The sequence below is a fragment of the Apis mellifera genome, linkage group LG13, assembly GCF_003254395.2.
Source record: "Apis mellifera strain DH4 linkage group LG13, Amel_HAv3.1, whole genome shotgun sequence".
Lineage (NCBI taxonomy): Eukaryota > Metazoa > Arthropoda > Insecta > Hymenoptera > Apidae > Apis > Apis mellifera.
Genome location: NC_037650.1, coordinates 2,022,454 through 2,047,636, shown reverse-complemented (window position 1 = coordinate 2,047,636; position 25,183 = coordinate 2,022,454). Strand labels below are relative to the sequence as shown.

General features: G+C 19.7%; 1 protein-coding gene across 1 annotated transcript in view; it reads right to left on the bottom strand.

The window, feature by feature from the left end:
* Positions 1-25,183, bottom strand: part of LOC727444 — a 124,963-nt gene that overhangs the window by 20,081 nt on the left and 79,699 nt on the right. The window contains exons 2-3 of the mRNA XM_026444727.1: positions 8,899-9,003; positions 3,710-3,826 (exon numbers count right to left, since the gene is read on the bottom strand). Coding sequence (XP_026300512.1) covers positions 3,710-3,779 — 70 coding nt within the window. The 5' untranslated portion in view covers positions 3,780-3,826; positions 8,899-9,003. The remainder of the gene's footprint in view (positions 1-3,709; positions 3,827-8,898; positions 9,004-25,183) is intronic.

Here is a 25,183-nt window from a genome sequence, read left to right as displayed (position 1 = left end):
AATACTTTATTACAGAAAATATTGAAAGATTGTTAATCAATGAATATATTAAAAAATATATGATTCTATTTAAAAAATTGAATTTCATATATTTGTTATTTTTAAATTTTTTTTCATTTACTTTATTTCATGTACAGAAAAAATCTATTTCAACTGATCAAGTTATTTTGTTCTCTTTATATACAATTTAATCCAGCAATAAAACAATATATTGTTTTTTCAAATTATGATGGCATATTAAGTATAATAAATATATATATGATATTTGTGTAATTACATTTGTATAATTACTTTAATAAAGTAATCAATCATTGCTTCATAACAATTAATTAGAACAATTTTTGTTTTATAATATTAGTAGAGATTTATTATATTCTATATAATTTTTGTACATTTTGAAGCATGAAAAAAATTCTAAGAAAATTCATTTAATATTTTCAGATATTTTTTAAACTAAAAAATTAACTATGCAAAAAAAAAAAACAAAACAGGATGTATGCTTTGTATTTATAATTTTTAGTATTTCATGACATGAAAGACTTCAAATTATGTCATTGCCATATTTAAAATTAATAATGTTAATGGTTAGTTTTTATGCATGTAAAAATTTGATTAAAATTTAATTAAAAAAAAAAATAACAAAAATTTATAGCAATGGAAACGAACCAGAATACAAATTAAAAGTTTTTGTAAACATTTTTAAGAAAAGTTTATAAAACTAATTTTCAAGAAAAATTTATATGCAAAAAGAAAAGTTTCAAATTTTACAGCGTTATATTTTTAAATGCAAGAAATTTAATTTGAAATGCAATATCAATGTTGGTTAAAAGTTTTTCAAACTTTATCTTAAAACGAATTCGACCATGTTTTTTCAATAATTGTTTGAATGTATAAGTTAAATAGTTAAAGAAAAGTTGGGTGATATTTTTTTATTTGATTCTGAATTGTCGATATTTATATTAAATATATATTATATTAAATATATATATATTAAATATAAATTAATTTATATGATATTTGTGTAATTACATTTGTATAATTACTTTAATAAAGTAATCAATCACTGCTTCATAACAATTAATTAGAACAATTTTTGTTTTATAATATTAGTAGAGATTTTCAAATTTTTACATTAATTATTTTTATTTGATATAACAATTAAAAAATAGTGTTCATGCCTGCATATTAATATTGTAATGATATTGATAGATGGAAGCTATATAATAGATAAATGTTTGTAGACTGACTTTCGACAAATATCTTAACAAGTGATATATTTGTTAAAAATAAGTAAGATTGTATGATATAGTTAGAAGTTATAAATAGTTAGAAGTACAGTGTTTATAAGAAAATTAGATCTCTCTCAATATCATAGTACATCGTATCCGACGATCAGATGCGTGATTATAAAGAAACTATCTAATTGTCGTGTCCGGTCAGAGTGCGATCTTTCCACAATGAGAATTTCTTTACAAGTGAAACTCGTGCTCTTAGAAAATTCAATTGGGAGAATCTCGAGTTTCCGGTGGAGCAATTGATAATAATGAATAATATAGTTAGCGCTTGGCTTGTGACACCCTCAAATTAGAGAAAAATTTCTCAAATTAGAATGATATTAATTATCAACCATGTCTAAAATATGTCATCCTTAGGATCGGTTCAATCGAAGCATGACAAAAATATACAATTAACAAGTGTCAATTAAACTCTTAAAAATGACAGATCCTTATTTATATTTAGATTTGAAAGAGATTTGCGAATAATAATAACAGAAAGGACTTTGATATGAGGAATTTTCCCAAATAAACTCTTCACAAATCTCAATAAGCGCAATACTTATATTGTGAACAAAAAGTAAAAACAATTATAAAATATAAAGAAAAATGCAATTGTAAAGTGAGAATAAAAAATATAAATATGCAATTATTTTTTAATTTGCTAAAAATAAAAATTATATTATTGGAAAACAAAAAATTTTATCAAGCAAAAAATATATAAAATCAATGAAAATAATATTTTTAAATAATTTGCAATATTTTAAAAAATTTGTTGATCGAATTTAGATTTTAACAGATTATATAAATGATTTCTTTTGCTTATTTTTAGAAATCATGAAATGAAAAAAATCTTTTTTTATATTTTATTTTAATACACACACACACACACACACACACACACACACAAATTAATTATAACTATATGAATTCACACACACACATTCTGTTGCATTTACAAAAGAGAATCAAATTGTATAATTCAGCTATGTGCTACTTATTTAGTATGCAAACCAAGCTTTCATTTTATGTAACCAGAAATAGTAAAGACTTGTTCGTTTTGCTCATTAGCATACTGATTACAAAAGTTTTTAAAATGTTTTTAAAAGTTTTTAAAAGTATCATAATTTTAATAGATATATATATAAAAGATTGAAATATAATAAAAATATGAGATATCAAAATTTTACACATATTGACATATTGACATATTTGATAATTAATGTAAATTCAATTCTTTTTCCTCAAATTTTTATTATTTTTTTATTTTTTACTTTTATTTTCCTTGAGTGAAATAAACTCTTTCTATTATATTAATATATATATAATATATTATAATATATAATATTTATTTTAAAATAATTTCTCAAATTATTCTTTATTTATTTATTATATTAACTGCGAAATATATTATATATTAATATAATAGAAAGAATTTATTTCACTTTAAGCAAAATAAAAGTATTATTTTATATAATATGTAATAACAATATATATATTTATGAATAATATGAAATAATACTTTATATATATGATAAAGAGATCGATTTTTAACATATGACATCGATTTTCATTTGATTTTGCGAACAAACTTCTTATAGATTTTTTAGATATTTATTATTCCCATTTAAATACATCATACACATTTTGAATGAAATACATATATTTTTGATAAAATGATATCCCATATATAAGATTTGAAATCTTATTTTGTTTTCAATTAATTTGTTCAATTATTTTGTTTTCAATAATATAAAAATAATAAATAAATAATAAATAATATAAAAAATAATATAAAAAAGAATATTATTTCTAAATTTTATAATTATGTTTTTAAATTAATATATATTAAATTATTTCAAATTATTCATTATCTCTATTTTTTTATTAACAATTTAAATTCCATTTTGTTAAAATTTTTACATTATTCTATTTCTTGAATGATTAATATTTCTTATAATAAATCTCTTTCTAAATTTTTCATATTAAATATTAATATTTTAATAAATTAGTAAATAATTAGTAAATAAAAATTATTATTTTAATATCAATATTTAATTCTTAATTTATAATCAGCTTAAGTAGTATTTAATTTTATTCAATCTATAATCAACACAGATATTTAATTTCTAATTCTCAATCAAATTATAAATATTTAATTTCAAAATATTTATAATTAGCCCTCTTAAAATATTTTGCGCAATACGCTTCAAATTGTCTATGAAAATGAGAATTGATGATACGTCCGTTTGATTAAAACGTGGTGGATCAATAAAAATTGGAAAAAGTGGATCGTTTCATGGTGAAGTTTAAAGATTCAATTGTTCCTTTAATCTTTTCGAATTCTTCGGTTTAAAATAGGGAGATGAATTGTGAACCATCCGTGACTTTCAAATTACAGGGTTACTAGTCTTTTGTGAGATTTTTCAACTCACCATCCGGATAGGTCGAATTAATTTTACCGGTGACGTTCAATTCGGATGGCATCGATCCAACGAGGATCATGTCGTCTGGAGCTTCCTCCAGCTCCAGTTCGATTTTTGTTACGTGCCCTAAACAAATGAAAACAAAATAATATATTATAATTGAAGGTTTTTAAAAAATTTAAAAAAAACAAAAATGTGATAGAAAAATTTATAAAGCAAAGTTTCTTTGTGTAATAAAAATTGTGATTATTTAGAAATATAATCTCTTCACCGATTATCCTTGAAATATATTGTCAAGCTCATCATTTAGAATAACGCATATTATTATCACTTAATCTTAATTTTCGACATATTTATAAAAAATTAAATATTTTGATAAAATTATTTTAGATTTATAAATGATTATTCTATTTTTTAATAAATATGTTATTGTTATGTTATTTTGATAGTTGATACGTCATTTCTTCCAAATGAATTAAAAATTTAAGAAATTTAATTATAATTTAATTAAATTATAATGAAGTTATATATATGTATTTTTAAATATATGTAATAGTTAAATTAATATAATTTTTAATTAAAGAAAATAATTAATATTAAATAATTAATATTACGATGAATTATATAAATAAATTTTCATAAATGAAATCTATCTTAATTTAATCTATAATTCAATAATTTTTTTTATTGTTTAGATCAAGCTAGAAATGCGATTATTATTAGATAACAAAGCATTTTTAAATCATTATTAAAATTATGGTGCAAAAATATTATTAAAATAATACAATATATAATAATATTAATATTATTAAGAAATTAAATAAATTTAATAATGATTTTTTTATTTTCTATTATAGAAATTAAAAAAATATTGTTTTATTAATCTATTTGAATTAAAATGTAATAAAAAAATGTAAAATATAAAAGTTTCTATTTTTATTGATATAATAAAAAATTGCTTCTATTTTAAAGAAAGAAATTGATTATTAAACTCATTAAACTCATTTTGAACACATCTAACAAATCAAATAGATATGTTATGCTGTTATATTTCTCTCTCCTTGAAGCTATGAAATTTTTGCATTCAACATTTTCGAAAATATATTATTTTTGAGATATAGGCACATATAAAATTTCAAAAATGTTTATCATGAAACGAAAAAATCTAACGATACAAATTTTGAAGATCTAGAAATATGAAAAAAAGATAATATTTATATAAATAAATATTATCTTGCATTGATTATGAGATATTTGTTATACATAAGGCATTCTTGTAAATAACTATGTTATTTATTTTAATTCTTTCGCAGCAATGAAATCGATCATTGTATTAATGAATTATCGTGTCATAAAAATTATCGTATATCATATTTTCATATAATATTAATTAAATGCTTACAATTAATAAAAAAAAATCATTATTTAAAATGAAATAATATTATTAACAATTAAAATCCAATTGTATACATTTAATATCGATAATAGAAAAGAATCTTGAAATTATTTCGTTTAAATATTAGATAGATTAAATAAAAATAGTGTTTGAGAGTTTTTTCAATTTTTTTAAAAATTAATCCAGTAATAAATCTTTATTTTTTAATTATTTATTAAAAATGCTTTGTTATGATACAATGGCACTTATAAGAATTCGCTATTGTCGAATTTGCTCATAATATAGATAGACGTTAATTTTTATAGATCATCTTTTGAATATAGCTAAATGCAAAAACATCAATAATGCGAAAAGATTAAATTATTATTTTTTATCTATACTTACATTTTAAATTATTTTTTTTTACATTATCTATTTTTATATTATCATTTCTTTTATGCATACGAACTGTGTAATGTGACTGTATGTTTTTTCTTGTTTTTCTACTTGAAAAGATTGAAAATATAAAAAAACAAATATACAAATATCACACAATAAAAAATCACTTGTCTGCACTTTAAGCTCTATTTAAATTGAACAATTTATATTTTATATTTTTTTGTTCAAACATGAAGATCGATGAAAAATAAGTAAATGGACTACTTTTGATTGAATATTTCAACTTTATAACAATTATCTTTACATGGATTAATAATTTAAAATTGATTAACAATTATTCAGTTAAAAATTGCTTAATGTAAAACAGTTTTAAAAAGATAATGTTTAACTATCATCAATTGAATTTTAAATAAAGAAATAATATTATATTTAATTAGTAATTATATCTATAACATAAATTATATATAGATTGTTGATTATATATAAATTATTGATATATCTTGCTTTGTTATTTTTAATCTATTCATTTCAGAGAATGAGAAATATAAATAAATTCCTAAACGATTTATTGTTTTTTAATTTTTGATAATATATAAGTATATATTGAAGTATATTTGTGAACGATAGAAATCAAAACAAACATAAAATTATACAAAATTAATCGATTAAAGCTTATTTATTAAATTAAATAATTTAAATTAGGTTGAAACAAGACGAAGATAGAATAACACATCTATCTGTAATAAAGAATTAATCATCAATTAATCAATTTTTGTAATTTCTTGATTTGTTTTGTTCTTTTATAATCAACCAAAATAACAATAAAATAATTTAAAATTTTCATATTTATATTTGTTCTATATCTCTATTTATTGATATAAATATTAATATTTAAGTAAAATAAAATAAAATAAATTAAAATATATATAAACAAATATATTATGTTATTTATATTTATAATTTTTTATATAAAATAGATTTAATCACTTTTCGATTATCAATTTTCACGAATCATTATCATTAATTTAATTTAATTTTTAACATAATACCATAAATAATATAATTGTTAAATATCAAAAGTTATTTAAAATATTAAAATTTAAATTGGTATTATAATGTCAAAATAGATTTACAATTATTATAACGATTTAAATGATATTGTTCAATGATAATTAGTAACCTGAATGATCTCAATTAGTGATTGAGTTAACAGTCAATAATCATGGTCACTTTTAATCTAGTGCATAATCAATTATGAAAGACTTCATTAATTTTAGATAATAATATAGAATTCGATAATAATATAATACTAATATAATAATTAATTTAAATAATTTCATACAAATATAAGTAGAATATATGAACTAACAATAAAAAAATCATATGTTAAAATCATATGTATTTGAAAAAAAAAACATAATTAGCTAAAACATAAATAAAGAATATTATATATATTTGTAACAGAGAAGAATATTATATTATTTTTATAATATTTAAATATTATATTAAATATTATAATATTAAATATTATATTTGTATATTTATTTTCCTTAATTATATAATTTTTATGTAAATACATATTTTTTATATTATATATGTTTTGCATATTTGAATAATATAAATACAAATAATATGAATAAATATAAATAATATAAATACGAATGTTCAAAATTTTAAAAATGATTATTAATTTAAGCTAAAATAAGATGAAAGTCAAAAATAAAAAACTTTTGGTTTTATTTTTTAATTAAATTAAAAACACAACAATTAAAAATCGGCGAAAATAACTACGAGTACGAGCAAATTTTCTTAAAGGAATGGATATTTAATCTAATATTTACTTCACTTTATTTTATATGAAATATAGAAAATTCGATTACGATTCGAAGATTTTTCTTGTGGAATTTATAAAGTCTCTTCAATTATTTAACTTAATTAAACTCAAATCAAATAGATTAAACAAAGAAACAAACTTTAACTTTAAATACAAAACTTAAGATATCGTTTAAATTAATTCAAAGTCTTCAATATATCATTTGTACTTCGTTACAAATAATTTAATTTTTTCAAAAATAAATATATCTATCATATAATTTATTTTAAAACTTGAATAAATTCTATTAAGGTTAGAAAAAATTTAACCGTATATTTTGAATATTATTATATTATATAATTCCAAAGATAATTATTTTTAATCGATGAATAAAAGTTTATAAAAAACGTGAAATTTTGCTTTTTTAAAAATTTTTTCATTTATCTCAATATGAGTTTCGAGATACTCGTGAAAAGGAAATGATCATTTTTCTTAATCATTTACTATCTGCGTTTTTTTGGTCAGTGAGAGTCGCACACATGGATTTTCATTGATCAATCAGAAACACATAAGTTACAGATAAAATTTTTAGAATAATATGTGCATAAAAAAAAATTAGATAATAGGATTTATCCATTTTTATATTTTTAGCATTATGAATATTTTGTATCTAGAATGAATATCTTGTATCATTAATCAAGATATTCGAATGAAACAAGATATGATTTCAATAGTATGGTTTTTTTTTCTATTTTTTGAATGATTTTTGATGTTAAAATTTAGAGCTTCTTTTTATTTTTTCATATAAAAAAATCAAAGTTTTATTTGTATTCATTGTATTGTAAGATTGCAAAAATAATCTATTATGGAAATAAAATATAAATATAAAAACTTAAATTTATTGAATTTCATGTTTTTATAATATAATATATAATATAAACAATAATAAATGTGTATACGAAGTGATCTTTATAAATATTATTTTAATACTTCATATTATTGATTGCACATAAGTCATAAAAAAGACAAGAACACAATATCGAAGGTTAGTTATTGTTTTGTGTGTTGTTGGATTTGAAAATCATTGTATTCTGCATTGTTTGAGCTGCCCTACATTCACAAAGAAAAGTTTGCTCGCGTTTATATTATAGTTATAAAGCTATAAAGATTCGGCTATAAAAGAAGGCGAAAATAAAATTTTTTGATTTTTGTATTTTGGTTTGTAAAATTATTTCTTAAATTTTTAAATATCTATAATTATATATAAAATAAATATTGTCTAATAATAAATGTTTAATAATAATATATTTTTTTAAAATTTAATTGAAAACTTAAAATTAATATTAAATAAAACCTAAACTTAAATAATATATATATTTTATTAATGTAAAGTAAAATAAAAAGTAAATATTGTTATCTCATTAGAAGAGGACTTATGAAGTAGGTATAAGAAAAAATATGTAATTAATATTATTTATAAGAATTTAAATTAACAATGTGGATTATAAAAAATGCGTAACGTAAAATTAAAAACATTGATTTAATTTCTGCTAAATTAACTATACTTTACATTAAATCATCCTCTATATTAACAATTATTAATACACGTACCATTTTGATTAACATCCTGATGTTTGTCCAGTGAAAATGTGACATGTTGTTTTTTAAATCGATTTCTCCCCTCCACACTGATAAGCAAAAAAATTCTACGCTCTTCTGAAAGTATAAAAAAAAAATACTTTTAAAACTTACTTTTAAAAAATGATTTTCATTTTCATATCAAAACAAAAAAATGTAAAAAATTTTATATAGAAAATTTTATAATATATATATATATATATATATATATATATATATATAATTATTTCAAAACAATATTACATATGTATAATTAGATATCATATTTAATAATTTGTTTATTTCTTTAACGATGATTACAAAAATTATTTATAATATATTACAAATAATGATTAACGATATATGATTATTTATGATATGATGATTATAAATTAATATTATATATATAATTGTATTTCTTTTAATTTTATATTATAAAATTATTAATATTCTAGAATAAATATGTGAAATTATGTTAATACATAAACGAAATTATATAAATTAAGTGCTTTTGCAAAATGATAATTTTTTTTAACCTAATAAATATTTTTCAAATTTTTTCATTTAAAAATTTTATTTTTACATAATATTACATTACATAATATCATATTATTTGCTATAAAAAATACATTACTATTTTAAAATTAGAATAATAAATTATAGTAATTTCCGTAAATTATGATAATTTCAAATGATTGTAACATTTTAAAAAATTTATTAATTTAAATTCTAAGAAATTTTAATTATTTTGTTAGAAAGCAATTTTAACTTGTGAGAATTACGAATAACAAAAAAAAAATTTTTATTCCTATGTTTCCTCCTTATTATCTATCAATGCAAAACGGTTATTTCTTGCAATGTTTTCAAGTTTCTCTATTAGCAAAGTATTTATATCTCTTTAAAAGTTGTATTAGTTTTATGAAAGTTTGATTATTTATTCCAATATTATATGAATTTCAATGAGATTTTGTATCTGACATTTAAAATTTCTCTTTCTCCGGTTACATATGTATTTATAAATGTTTTCTAATAATACAAATTGTCGAAAATGTACATCAAAAATGCCTCCAAATATTTATAAATGTTACATTACATATTTTAACTTAATTTAATTTAACTTAATTAGTAAACTAATTAACTAATTAATTAATTATACATCAAAGACTATCAGAAAATATAAAAAGAATTTAGAAAAAAAAATGATGTTTCAAAATGAAATTCAATCTAAATATAATTTCATTTATTTTTTTAAAAATAATTATTTTTTGTTATATTCATTATTTTTTATTTCAAATAAAAATCTTGAGTTTATCTATAAATTTTCTTTAATTTAATTTTTGACTATCTGTCAAATTCATTTCTATCCTTTAGTGATACATCGATTTCGTAAATGGTTCCTTCATGAATTTTCAACCTCTTTGACCCGTTTGATTTTGCATGAGATTCATTAGCATTTCGTTCATTCTCAGAAGATTCTTAATTCCACATCAAATTCGTTTGCATTTAACTAACACATTGAAAATAGTTTTTGAAATATGCATTTTTCACTAGATTCTACATTCTTGCAAATTTGATATACAATACAATATTAATTTTTCTTTATTTGTTCATTGCATCTAAAATTTTATATACATGATTGTACATAAGTATTAAGTCGCACTACATAAAATTGTTTCTGTTCATCAGAAAAAAAATAATCTTTATTCAATCAAAAGCGAGTCATTGGTTTTAATGATCTTTTCTTAACGAGATTCCAATTGATATTTCCATTTATATAAAATTTTATAAAACTCATTTTAATGTGAAGAAATTTTTCGAATGCTACGATTAAAGTTTCTTCAGTATCGAATATTTTATTTTTTAAAAACAACTAAATGGCGAAATAAGTGAGTATGGAAATAAGTAAGTATGATGGATGGATTACGATTTCATATTTTAATTCAGCTAATTTTTGTACATGATTTATGATGTATGCAGTCGAGCATTGTCCTGCAGAAGAACAAGTCCATATTTATTGGACTAATACGGGCTGTTTCCTAATCAATTTCTGCATGATATCAATTTCTTAGCAGTAGGATGCTGTTGCTATATCTCGTTTCAGAAAAGAATAATGAATTAATTATTATCTTTAAAGATCATATACAGTCACCATAAATTTTTTCGATCGTAATGATGATTTCATTAAACTATTGTTCAGGTTATGTACGATTCGTATTTATTTCTCATCACAGTTATAATTCTATTCAAAAATGGATTTCTATTGTTTCGATATCTTTTTTTTTTTTTTGTAAAAATATTTTCATATTCCAAACAATTTTCGATTTTCTGTCAGTTGGTGTGATACCCATTTTTTCAATTTTTTTTTCAATTTTCTTTATCCATTGCGCTCAAATGAAAATTGTCATTGGAGATATGTCTAATTCTATAATCTAAAAATTAATATCAGAAAAAAAATTGTAAAACATGTTTACTTAATGTATTGTTTATATAAAATATATAAAACATGTAATATATATTTACATTAAAATTTGTAGTTATCATTCTAATAGGGGATGTAAACAGTTATGATTCTTCAATTTGTAATATAAAAAAATAGATATTTAGAGATCAATTTATACAACCTATTTACAGACTTGTCTACAGAATCTTTTATTAGTATAGTTTTTTCAATTCATATTGAACATTATTTATCGTATTTCAAATTGTTCGTTTATTTTATTTTATTTTATTTTTTATCTTTCACATTTACAATTTATTAAAAATATAAATGAGACAAATAATGTAAATAATAATAATGTAATTTTTGAAACTTCTTTCATTATTAGTTATCAGAATTATGATTATTAGTATTTATTAATTAACATTTATTTGATTTTTATTGCTTTATATTAATATTTTTATAATATTTTTATAATATATAAATTTTTAATATCATAATAATTGTTAATAATATCACAATTTAATATCATAATATTTTATCTAAACAAACAAGTTTTTCACATTTTGAAAAATAATATAATTTGAATGGTGTCAATGAAGAAATATTTTCAATGATAAATTTTTCCTTCATAAAAAAAAATATTTCTAAATGAAATTTTGATGATTGATTTTTTGCACAAACTTTTTCGCCAAAAAAAAATTGCTGCATATAATTATTCATCATTAGTTTGCGAATTTTTAGGCACGTAAAATATGCAAAAAGCATGTGAAACTTATGCTCTTAAAACATGCGAATATGCACGAAAAATATGAATATACAAAAATGTTCAATATAAGTGCATTGCATTTATAACATTATCTGAATTGGTATAATGGATATTTTATTTTGATTAATATTTATTTATGATGAATTTCCAATTGACATTACAATATACAAAATCACAAATAATTTCTTCATATTTATGGAACTTAAATTCTTACTCAATCAAATGATAATTTATATATTGAAAATGAATTCTGTAATACAAGATGTGATGCTATATTTATATTTGCATCAATATTTTTATGATACATAATCATACTCTTTTTTAATGTTAATATGTTTGTGCGATGTTTATATGCGATTTTACATATTTCTGATTCTTATAACTGCATTTATTTTCTCCTGAATTTATTTGCCGCAATTATCAGATACATTCTGTAAATTACAATTTATGAATTTTTATATTAAATCTGTTAAGAATAAATTCTCAATCTCTTTATCGTGGCTTATAATGTTTGATACGAATTTTAATGTGATATTTTTTTCAGTCTAAAGAACAGCATAGTTAATCCAAAAAAATTACATCACATTCTTGAAAGTTATCGAATCTTGAAATATATGCTTCTATCCTCATAAAAATATTCTACTACCTATTTTCAAAATAAAATAATTAGAATATAATAATTTCATTTTCTATGATATTGTTATTTACGTGTATCGAGAAATTCTAATTAATAATAGTAATCATCATTGATTATATAAATACAATTTAACAATACAAATTATGTATCTGTTCAAATTTTCTGATATTATTATTTTATTATATTATTTTATTATATTATTAAAATATATTACTTATTTATTTAAATGTAACATAATATTTTATTTATAATTACTCATATAATCAAATATATGAAATATTTAACATACGTACGAATATATACAAGCATGTGTGCATATGCTTTCTGATTAAAAATATCCAAAATACAAAATTTATATAAAATCTGCAATTTATTTATCATATTATATATGTACATATGCAAAAACAACTCATTAAAATCAAAATATTTAATTTAAGTCAATTTTCTTGACGATATAAGATCTTTATGATATTTCTATGTTTGAAGAAAACAAAGGAAAAATATTATCTTCAATATTTCAAAATAATCTTTTGTCGTTATAAATATTGTATTTCTTTGTTTCGTTAAGGGTTGGAACAACCCACTTAACCGTGAGAAAGGAAACGTCTAGTGAATCCCGAAGTCTCGTATTTCCAGGATGAAGGCTTAGTTGCCGCTAAAAGCTCGATAGACATTGGATAAAGAGCGAGGAATTTGTGTGAGAAAAGGACGAAGCGAAGATAATTACATCAAGGCATCGTCAGCTTCCTCTTATCCTTCCTACATCTCTGTCTATTCCCTTCGAATAAAAACGTTTTTTTGTAACATGACATTTTTTTCCATCTAAAGAATAGCGTAGTCAATTCAAAGAAATTACATTGCATCCTTGAAAGTTTTAAACACGTTTATATTGAAGAGCGAAGCGTTGTTTATTACATAAAAATATATTTTTTTTTCAAGTGTTTTTCAATTTTATTAAAATCTTCTTCCTCATATATGAATACTTTTTATTAAATAATTGATGCGATTAAATCATTTCTAGATTTCTAGATTTTAGATTTAGATAAGTAGTTTTTTTTATTGGATAAAGTTTTCTTACTTTACTTTACTTCTGTACTGATTAGAAACGAGAAAATACTTACTTACATTGATACTCTACTTGGTTAAGTATTAAAGGAGGATTCAGGCGAAAACCAATTCATTCACCAAAGTGTTTTACGCTCGTGTTATATTATCATTGATTTTTTTTAAAAAAAAGCAATTATCAAAATTGAATTTTTATTTTATTCTTAATTATTTTGAATTATTCAACTTTTTTCTGTGATTAAATTAATAATAAATGAATTGGACTTATATATACAAATAAAATAATGAAACTTTACTTATATAAGATATAGATCTTTATAATATAAATCTTTGTCATCACTGTTTTTTAATTTTCTTAAGCAATTTCATTTTCATAATTAACATTAAGTACATATTTACATTTCTATGTTTATTATATAGGATGTTCCAAAAATGTTGGAACATCCATAAATTGGATAGTCTTGAAGTAATTTCAAACAAAATTTTCCTTTGCAAAAACTTTCATCACGGTTTTGTGTAACGACTTATTAACAAAAATAATCACGGCACATAGCCTAGTCGAGCTACAATAGTAAACATAGGCGAATAAATCCAAGCAACATATGTCAAACAAGATATGTTGAATATTATACGTGATAAGGAAGAGCATCTATTTAGATTGCTCAATATAGATAAGATACATAATAATTCAGTATATATAATAAGATACATAATAGTTCGATATTCAATAATAGAATATTCAATTAATAGTACGTTCGGATATTAAGCTATTTAGATAATCAATGTTACAATAATAAAGGTTCTATCGTATATTGAAATTTAAAATAAGTAATTATTTTGTAAGTATTTTCATTGATAATGAGATAAGAAATAATTATCATAGAAAATAGTCACATTGAATTATTTTTTAATAATATATGTATTTTACAATTTCTGAAGTTTCACCGATTTCCAAACTTTCAATTACTATTCTTTTTATTTATAAATCTTCTATAGCCATAGTTTTAATTAATTAATACATAATAGAAATAAGATAAATGCTCATTGCTTTATTTATCAATTGCAGAAGAATTTAAAAACTAATTTAATTAGTATATATATTTCATCGATTTTTATGATCTTGATATATATTATTAAGCTCATTATCAAATAATAATGTAAATAAGAATTTCAACAACTTTTTGATTTTTATAATATATATTTGATCATTATAATGTTTTAATAATATTTATATAATATTATTTTCAATATAATATTTTTTAAAGAATGTAATGTAATGTCATGTAATGTAGTAATATAAAATTAGCAAAATAAAGTGTATAAAATTCAATGCAAATATAGAAATCTGGGTTATAGGAATTTTGTTTCTTATCTTTACAATAGATAAATACATATCTGTAAATATTTTTCAAGCGAAGATCTTACTACTATAAATTTCCATATGAATATTTTCTAATGTATTATATTTATGTATTCTTATTCAACATCTGATATCATATTTACAAATATTATTAAATCAATGTAAGGATGAAAATTGCAATTGATAAATGCAAGTAAAATTTTAATTTAATTATTTAGAAGATAAGTTTTGTTTTAAAACATTATCGAATATATCGATAAATAATGATCTTAAAAAATGAATTTAACATAAATATAATTTTCATCGATGAATTGTAATATTTAAAAAATTGAAAATATATAAGACAAATTTAATTAAATGAATTTAATGAATAATAATGATATCATTATTAATAATAAGATTTGAATTTGATTACAAAATATATTTAAATAAATAGTAAATTTTATTTTTTAAATTAAAAATCATAAAAGAATTAATTAAAATTGCTACGATATTAAAATTTTTTATTGACAAGATATAACTCATACGAATTTTCAATTTACATTAAAAATCGATGTTAATTATGATTAAAGATTATACAAATTTTATATGTTATATAAAATTATATATATACATGTAAATATAGAATGTCGATAAAAATAATTTTGAAGTGGATTTTATTTTTAATAATAATAAAATACAATATTACGATAAAAATAAATAAATAGTAAATCTGAAAATAAATTACAAATGAAATATAATTATAAAAATAGTTTGAATTTAGTTTTCAAAATAAAATTAATAATATTGTATCTAATAGAATATTATGTCTCAATAAGTATCTTATCAATCATCTTATTATATCAAAAAAATTGTAATAAATCATGAAAGAATTTTATTTATTAATTTTTTCAGGAACATTGATACATATTGTATATATTTAGTTTTTATTTAAATACTATTATTATAAATAAAATTATTATAAATAAAAAAAGAAGAAAAATTTATTGAAAAACTCTTTCTCACAAAATTTTTTAATAATAAAAACAAAAAAAACTCAAAACACTAATGATATTTTATTTTACTTGACAATCACTGCTTTGAAAGTAATATTTTTGATATTTTATAATGTTCCTCAGAAGATTAAATTATAAGCAATTTAAGTTTGCAATCAGCAATTAGAACAACCAATGAAACGAAGCGGAAATCGCTTTGTCCTGTTGCACTCCATTTCTAATACGAACTATACTAATATTAAATACTAATAATAAATTGTTCATAATTTAATAAATAATTAATATTTTTGTATATTAATTTCTTTTAATTTCTAAAATTGATCTTGTACATGTAAAACTAAGAGTAAGAATTTCTTTAAAGTAGTTAGTTTAATATAAAAAGTTTAATATAAAAATAAATTTAAATAAAATAAATAATATCGTAAATAATAATCATATAATTTTTTATATTATATGTTATATATTAAATCTTTACATTTTCATTGAAAACAAATTAATTATTCAATTTAATTTTTGCAATTAAATATATATAATATATGTATATACATTATATTAAAATTGTATAATATTATTGTATCATATTGTACTACAAAATATATAAAAACGTCTATAAGGAAAAGTTTAATATGAAATGTCATATACAAATTAATAGTTTCCATAAAATTTTACAAGGTCTGATTTTATAACGTAATAAAGAAGGACTCTAAAAGTTGCTGACATATCTAAATGAAATATCTTGCTTGATATACCATATTTTTTTTTAGGAGTCATTAAAGAAAAGTAAAATATTTGATGAAATGCTTCTATTATTTAATTAAAGAAATAAAAAACTATAAAATTAAAAAAATATCTTTATCTCTTAAAAAAAAAAGATATAAAAAATATATTTTTTACATAATAAAATTTTAGAAACTATAAATATCAACCAGACTACTACAGAATAGTTTCATAATAATAGAATATAGAAGAAGCCTTTCAAACCTTTTAAAGTATAAAGAATTTTAAAGATAAATCTTCTGATAGAAATGATATTATTTTTATTTATTTTTTTTTCTTAAATATGATGATATTATTCTTTTTATTTTCAGATGGACTATTATTAAATATAATATTGAAATATATTTGAAATATATTTCCATTTTATGTAATCAAAAAGTTACAACGAAGAATATATTCTTTTTTTAAATACGAAAAATACAATTTTTCTAAAAATTAAATTTTGGAATAATTTTTATCTTTTTTCATTTCTGCATTAAAATCACAGATCATCTATCTGCATATACTAATTATCTTGGTACCATATTTTATACAAATATTTTAGAATTAATAATCCAAAAAAAAAAAAAAAAGATAAATAAATCGAAAATATAGAGCAATATGTACTTTTTATCAATATACTTATATAATAGAATAAAATTTATATATAGAATATTGATGATTATCTTCTAATAATAATGAAATTCTATTCATAATTCAATGATTATTTTTTAATAGTAATAAGAGACAGAGTAAGATAGTTCTACAAATTGTTTATTTATTGTAATACTGATATAACAAGAATTATTTCAGAGAAAATGAATGTGAATTTCTCTAATTTAATAAGAATGTATAAGAACATTAAAATTTCAAACTGTAAATTCACTTTTCGAAAATTATAAAATTATAAAATACTATCGGTAAAAATATAGAATATAATATAAAAAATTTTTAATTAAAAAATTAATTACTAACATTTTAAAACATTCGTAATAATAATTTTATATAGAAATTTGAATTTATAATTCCACATGTTTATATACAATATGTATGTAAGAAAGACATTTATACATGAAGAAATATACAATTATACAAAAAATATACAAATATTAACGAATATTTAGAATGTTAGATATTAATAATAAATATTAACAAGATAATAGATAACTTGCAATTATTATATTATAATTTGAATTTCAAGTATTATATTATAACTATTTTTCTATATTTAATAAAGTTATTTGACATTTATCTGTAAAAATTAATTTCACATAGAATATGCATATTTAAATTATAATATTTCTAATATCTAATAAATCTCTGGTATTTGTATTATATATCATATATTATTATTATAGTTAGAAGTTACAATATTCATTGATAAATTAATTTAACAACATAACATACATTGAAACGAGATATACATAATAGGAGAATAATATATGCATTAATGTGTATATGCATATATTGCATTATACAATAATTATTCATTAATAATATTATATAAAATGAGCAAATGAGTATTGTATAAAATAATAAATGTATTTTTAGAGCCTTCTTATCATAAAATAAATTTTGTAATTTGATTTCATTGTTTTATTGATTTCCAATAAAGAGTATACTATTGCACAAACATAGAAACCTAATATAATCATATTGATACTTACAATATTTCTATGATTTCTAAGATTTCGACACATTGCTCAATAATAATTGATATATCCTAATCTTATTCTTCAGACTATAGACTAAACATATATATGGACTACAATGGACATCTGAATTAATGGATCTATTAATTACTGTTGACTTGTAAACATAGACATCAGATATGTCAGTTGAATAGGCAGTTGTATTGTATGCTGAGACATTATTGGAACCGAGAATGAATGTATTATTTTGCATACGTGTTTCCAATCAAAATTAAATTCATATCATTTTAAAAATAATATATTACAATGATGTTTTATTGAAATTAATATATATTATAATATATATATATATATATATATATATATATATATATATATATATATATATATATATATATAATATATATATATTTGAATCATAGACTGAATCTGAGAAACATATAATTTTGGATTTTTCAAATATGAAAATTGAAAAATTAAATTTTAGCTACAGATTATCTTTTTTCAGATCACTGTGCGCTACAATGTGCGTTTTAACATGTTTCAAAATTTTCGTGGAATATCAAAATGAATGAGATCGATGAACAAGAATGAACTTACATGTTGCATGCATATGAGATCATATCATGAAACTCGCAAAACCTCTGCGACGCGAGTAGAAACATATGATAAAGGACGATCATCTACAAAAAAGAGGGTCTTCCGTCACTTTGAAAAAAATTGGACCTTTCGACTATGAACATGAATATAAAGTAGATGGAATATTAAAATTAATATTAACGTTTAATATAATCTTAATATTAATATTTAATGTTTAAATATTTGTTTGAAATATTTCAAGTAATTTCTTCATTTTTGTTAATACATGAATATTATATGTTATATTCATATATATTATATTCGAATAATTTCTTTATTAAAAATATATATAATATATGTACAGAAGTCCCATGTTCGTTTAAAAATATAGAAAAATAATTAACTGGAGATTTCTGAGATAATTTCAAATTATTTTTTCTTTTTCAGTTTATTAAAAAGTTAATAGAAAACATTAATCAACATTATGTAGATTTGTCGAGTTGTGTGAAATATGTTACAATAAAAATCATAATATTCTATTTATATATTCGCTATCGATTAAATTACAAAAAATTAAAATAAAAAATATAGTAGAAAAATTTATTGACTTATTTGTTTAGAAAAAATTTTAAAAAACTTTTTGAACAATTAAGTTTAATAACTTTAAAAAAAAGTAAATAGAAAAAAAAGGAATTATAATAACATAATAAAAATGATGATTAATTGCATAACAAGATATTTTACTTAATTAAATCAATTGAATATCTTATAAGAGATTAAAGTTAAAAAAATATTTTAATTGAAATTGAAAAAAATACATCATATCATGCAAACAAAATCAACTTTATTTCTTTAAATACAATTATATATGATTATTCATGTAGGCATTTTTTAAAAATATATTAATATATTTAAAAACTGATTTAAGATATTTAAATTTAAAAAAAATAAAATTTAACTTACTATATGAAAAATAAAAAAAATATAAATAATATACTTACTATTTTATTATTCATTATCATTCCTTTTTATTTTTCATGTAGTAAATGTTACAAGTTGTAATATAAAATCTTTAATTTAAAATATCTCCTAAGTTGTAACATAAAATCTTTAATTTAAAATATCTCCTAAACTAATAATTTTTTGAATTATAAGATTAAGATTATTATAAGATTAAGATTAAAATAAGACAATTTTTATATAATGAAATATAATGTTTAATATTTTATATAAAATTTATATAATAAAACAAAATTTAGATTATAATTTTCTTATTCATTGGAAATATTAATAATGCAAATAAATTGATTAATTATACTGTAATGTTTCAAAATTATATAATTCCATATAATAAAAGAATAAAATTGAAATTTTTCAGTATTATTTAATCAACAAAAAAATTGTTTGCGTAATATGATGATTCTTTTTGAACTAAACAACTTTAAATATTTTTAATCTTTTTTGTTAAATGAAACACCTTATCTATTTAATTCTTCGTGACTTTGTGTCATGGACAACTTACATTTCACAAATTATTGGCGAATCTTGAGAAAGATGAGCACAAAAAAGAACTTTCTCAAGTTCACCGTTTTCGTGTGACTACCTCAGAATGGAGTTTGTCATCTTGAAGATAGATTTATATTCTTGGCACGTTCTTTCATATATTTAAATATTCAACAAGAAATTTCTTTTTATAAAAAAATTTTAATATAAATTATATATAAAATACAGACTCAAATATTAATGATATTAAAGAATCTTTTTCAAAAAATATCGTTATAATATATATAATATATAATAACATTGTATAAAATAATATATTTTTTATTTGATTAGATACTTGAAATAATTATGTATTTATTTAGTTCATTTTATATGATTTTTTTTTTAAATTACTACTAGATCATTTATTTATAAGATTTATTATAATATATATATATTTTATACATATATATATCTTTCTCAGGAACTGTTTGAAGCAAGAATAATTTTGAATAAACTATTGCTTATTTTATTTAAAAATTTTCCTAAATTCTTTTAATAAAGAAATTAATAATATATTTTTTATATCAGAATAATTTATTTATTATGTAAATAAATTTTGAATTAAAAAAAAGATGGAAATGATACAATGGTACAATAAAGATAGAATCATTTTTTTGTTCCTATTCTCATTTCATTTAAAAGTTTAATTGCTAGCTCAATAAATAAATCTTAATCGATATTTTTGTATACTAATTTGCATGTTTGTTTTGATTTATTTTAAATATAAAAAAAAGAATGTAAAAGAATTAAATTAGCCAGATTTAAATTATTTTATGGACTAATTTTTGAAAAAAAAATGGGGAAAAACAAATTACAGGATTCTACATTATAAATTTTTTCCTTTATACAAAAATTTTGGTTGAAACTCAGTTATTAAGTTATAAGCAATTTAAGTTTGCAAGCAAGTTAGATGAAGCAAGGCAGAAACGAAATGGAACGATGCAGCATGTGATGAAATTATCTTATTCTATTTCTGTCTCGTTTTATTAACACAAATTTAAATTACTTGTAAATAAATAAACTTAGCTGACATTTTATATATTCAATTTTTTTCTTTTTTTTTTCTACATCTAAGAATGATTTTTCAAAAATGCATAAAAAAAATATATTAACACTCTATGTATGAATCTAATGAAAATAATAAGCAATTTGCATAATTAATTAAATTCACATAATATGTTATCTCTATTGCTTATTTCCAAGTTCAAATTTAGATAAGTGAATTCAATTATAAAATCTATTTTTATCTCATTTTTAAATTATATATATGCATAAATATTTTTTCTTACATTGCTCGATTTTCGTTATTTGATTTTCGTTATGTCCGATTGAAAATAAATTAAGTTAATTATCAATCAGTATAAAATCATATCTCAATTGCATTAACATTTGCGATCTTGTAATTTGTGTGTTGACTTAATTTGAAAAGTCGAATGGAATGCCGATCGATTAATCGATTGATGTTGAAGCCATGTCGAAACTAGCAGTGAAGTATATTTAACAACATAATCAGATTTTATTCACCGTTTCTGAATCCGCTTAATCTATTCTTGAAATTAAGTATTGATGTCGTTCGAGATCAAAGCTTTATATAATAAAGTCAATTTTCATTTTTATGTAGATTATATGTAAATTATAATGTACTCAAAATCTTCGTTTTTTAATTGTTTTTCTTCTTTTTTACAATTATTAATTTTAACAATTTAACAATTCTCATTGTCACGAATTTTTGTTTGTTTTTTATGTGATGTTAATAATTATCAAGAAAAAAATATTTCCTCGTTAATTTTAATACTTTTTGAACAGATTTTTCCTGTGTATAACTGTCAATTTTAATTTTTGAGATATTTGCAGAAAAAGATTGCTACTATTACATAGAATTTTTTTTATAAATATATAATAATATGTATCCATATATATTCAAAAATTATCAAAATTGACAATGAAGACCAAAATTCATTATATCGATGAAATGAAAAGGCCAAAAATGTTGGCAAAGTCCATAGGTTGAATTGTTCAGCAACAGCAGTCAATGCTAGTTGAGAAGTGCCAACGCCAATAAGGACGCGGCTTAATGCTCGTTTTTTACTCATATCGATACGTGGCATCAAAAATGCATGACGAAAAGAAAAAAAAAAAAAACGATAAAATGACGTGGAAAAGGAGCATCATATCAATCGATCAACCGACATTTATTCTCATTCTTCGGATGACAAAACCCAAACAAAACAATATGAAAAAGCTCTCAACCTATTATATTACGTATTTATTTTCATTCAATAGTAAACATTTGTATAATTGAAATGAGAATTGCCATAACAATTACAACAATAAGTATTGAATTTCATCCAAAGAGCATCGACAAAAATTTAGTATCGATGAATAGAGTTAATAATAAATAAAAAATATAAGTAAATAATTAAATATCATTATAATGAATACATTAAAAACGTAAAACGAAAGAACATTCATTCGTGTAAACGATTACAATTCATCTTGTTCATAAACTCGTTTCCAACAGAAGAGATTCTTCATCACGAATGAATATTCGTGGAAAATAGAACTAGAATGCTCATTAATCATTTCCATTTCGGTTCTGTTCAATTATACTTGTGATAATGATATCTAAAGAAAAAATAATAATTACAAATTTTATCATAATTTATGACTTAACAAAAGAAAAAACAAAAAAACGATAGATAAAATCGTGAAATCGCTCATTCTTTTTATATTTCAGAATCGAGCAAGCATTCATAGAATATTTGGATACGTTCATCTCCACCATCTGGCAATCAATGAATGGTAAAAGAATGCTCGTTTCACTTGAATTTTGCTGGAGTAGGAAAATAATGAGCAATCGTTTTCTTGATTTAACCATTGATAATAATAATAAAAATAATATTCATATTTTTTCACAGATATGTAAGATATTGATATTTTTGGAACATCTATTCTAAAGATTGAAATAAATATAAAAATTAGTATCATTAAAACATTAAATTAGAATTATTGGAAAACAATATAATAATTTCTCTATTATTAAAATATTTCTATAAAAGAAATATTCTGTTATTATCTTTATTTCTTAAAAATATTTCTGCCTATTTATTACATAAGCTTAATTGTTTATTTTATTGTATAAATCATCTATTCTAGAGATCGAAATAAATATAAAAATTAGTATCATTAAAATATTAAATTACTGGAAAACAATATATAGTAATTTTTCTATTATTAAAATATTTCTACAAAAGAAATATTCTGTTATTATCTTTACTTCTTAAAAATATTTCTGCCTATTTATTACATAGGTTTAATTGTTTATTTTATTGTATAAATAATAGGATATGATTTCAGATATCTAATTCAATATATAATAGTATTGCATAAACTAAAGATTTTCAATCTTTTCATAAAAAAATAGTATTATTAAAACTATAATTTAAAATATTATAAATATAAAAATTTAAAATTTAATGAATTTTTGAATTTTTTTCTAATAATTATATCTAAAATATTTATTGCAAGCATTATTTTAATGTGTTTTAATTAATTGCTCTTTAAATATCTTTTCTTCTATTTTTATTATAATATTGTGCAGAAATATTTTTTCTTAATTGTTTTTATATGTGTATTATTCATATTATTTAAGTTCATTTTTTCATCATTTATCTTATTTTCATTATCATTTTCCTGATTTTTATTTACAGTCTTGTGTAAATATTTCCATTTTGAATAAACTTTTAACTAGAATAAGAGAAATCGAAAAAAAAGAATTCAAATCTATGGATTAACTGAAATTTTATCTATTATATTACAGATATACTGATCTCTTTAAATGGAAAATTCTACAATATTCATATTTCAATTGAAATATGAAACAGATATAATTCATGATATTAATATATAGGTATTAGGTTTACATTTTAGAATTTTTTATCTACGTTAGAGGATAAATTCAGTATAACATAACTGAAACATGCTGGTCAGGATTGCCCGCTCCATCATTAAAAATGACTCAATTCCGGCGAATTTCCGCAGGAAGAGAATACGTGACGTTACATTATCCCCACTTCCATTGTTATATTAGACAGAGGCACATCACGTGATACGATGCGACGCTTGGATTTGGCAGAAACCTGATCATGTGATTTCTGTTTAATTTAGCAATAAAAGTAGGGATAATGTGTCATATATTCTGCTTTTGTTGGAAATTCACTATAAAAATAGGAGCTATTTTTAATGATAGAGAGGATAATGTACGTTCAGATGTTGATTAAAATTTATTTATTAAATTATAAATTTCGTATTACAAAAAGCGAGAAATGAAGTGCAATGGAGACAGAATAGTTTCACTCTATTTTCATCTCATTTCATCTAACATAAACTTAAATTGCTTATAATTTAATAAACAAAAGCTCAATTGATATTTTTATTTTGATCTCTAGAATTAATCCTCCAAAAGTATTCCATAAAAGTAACAC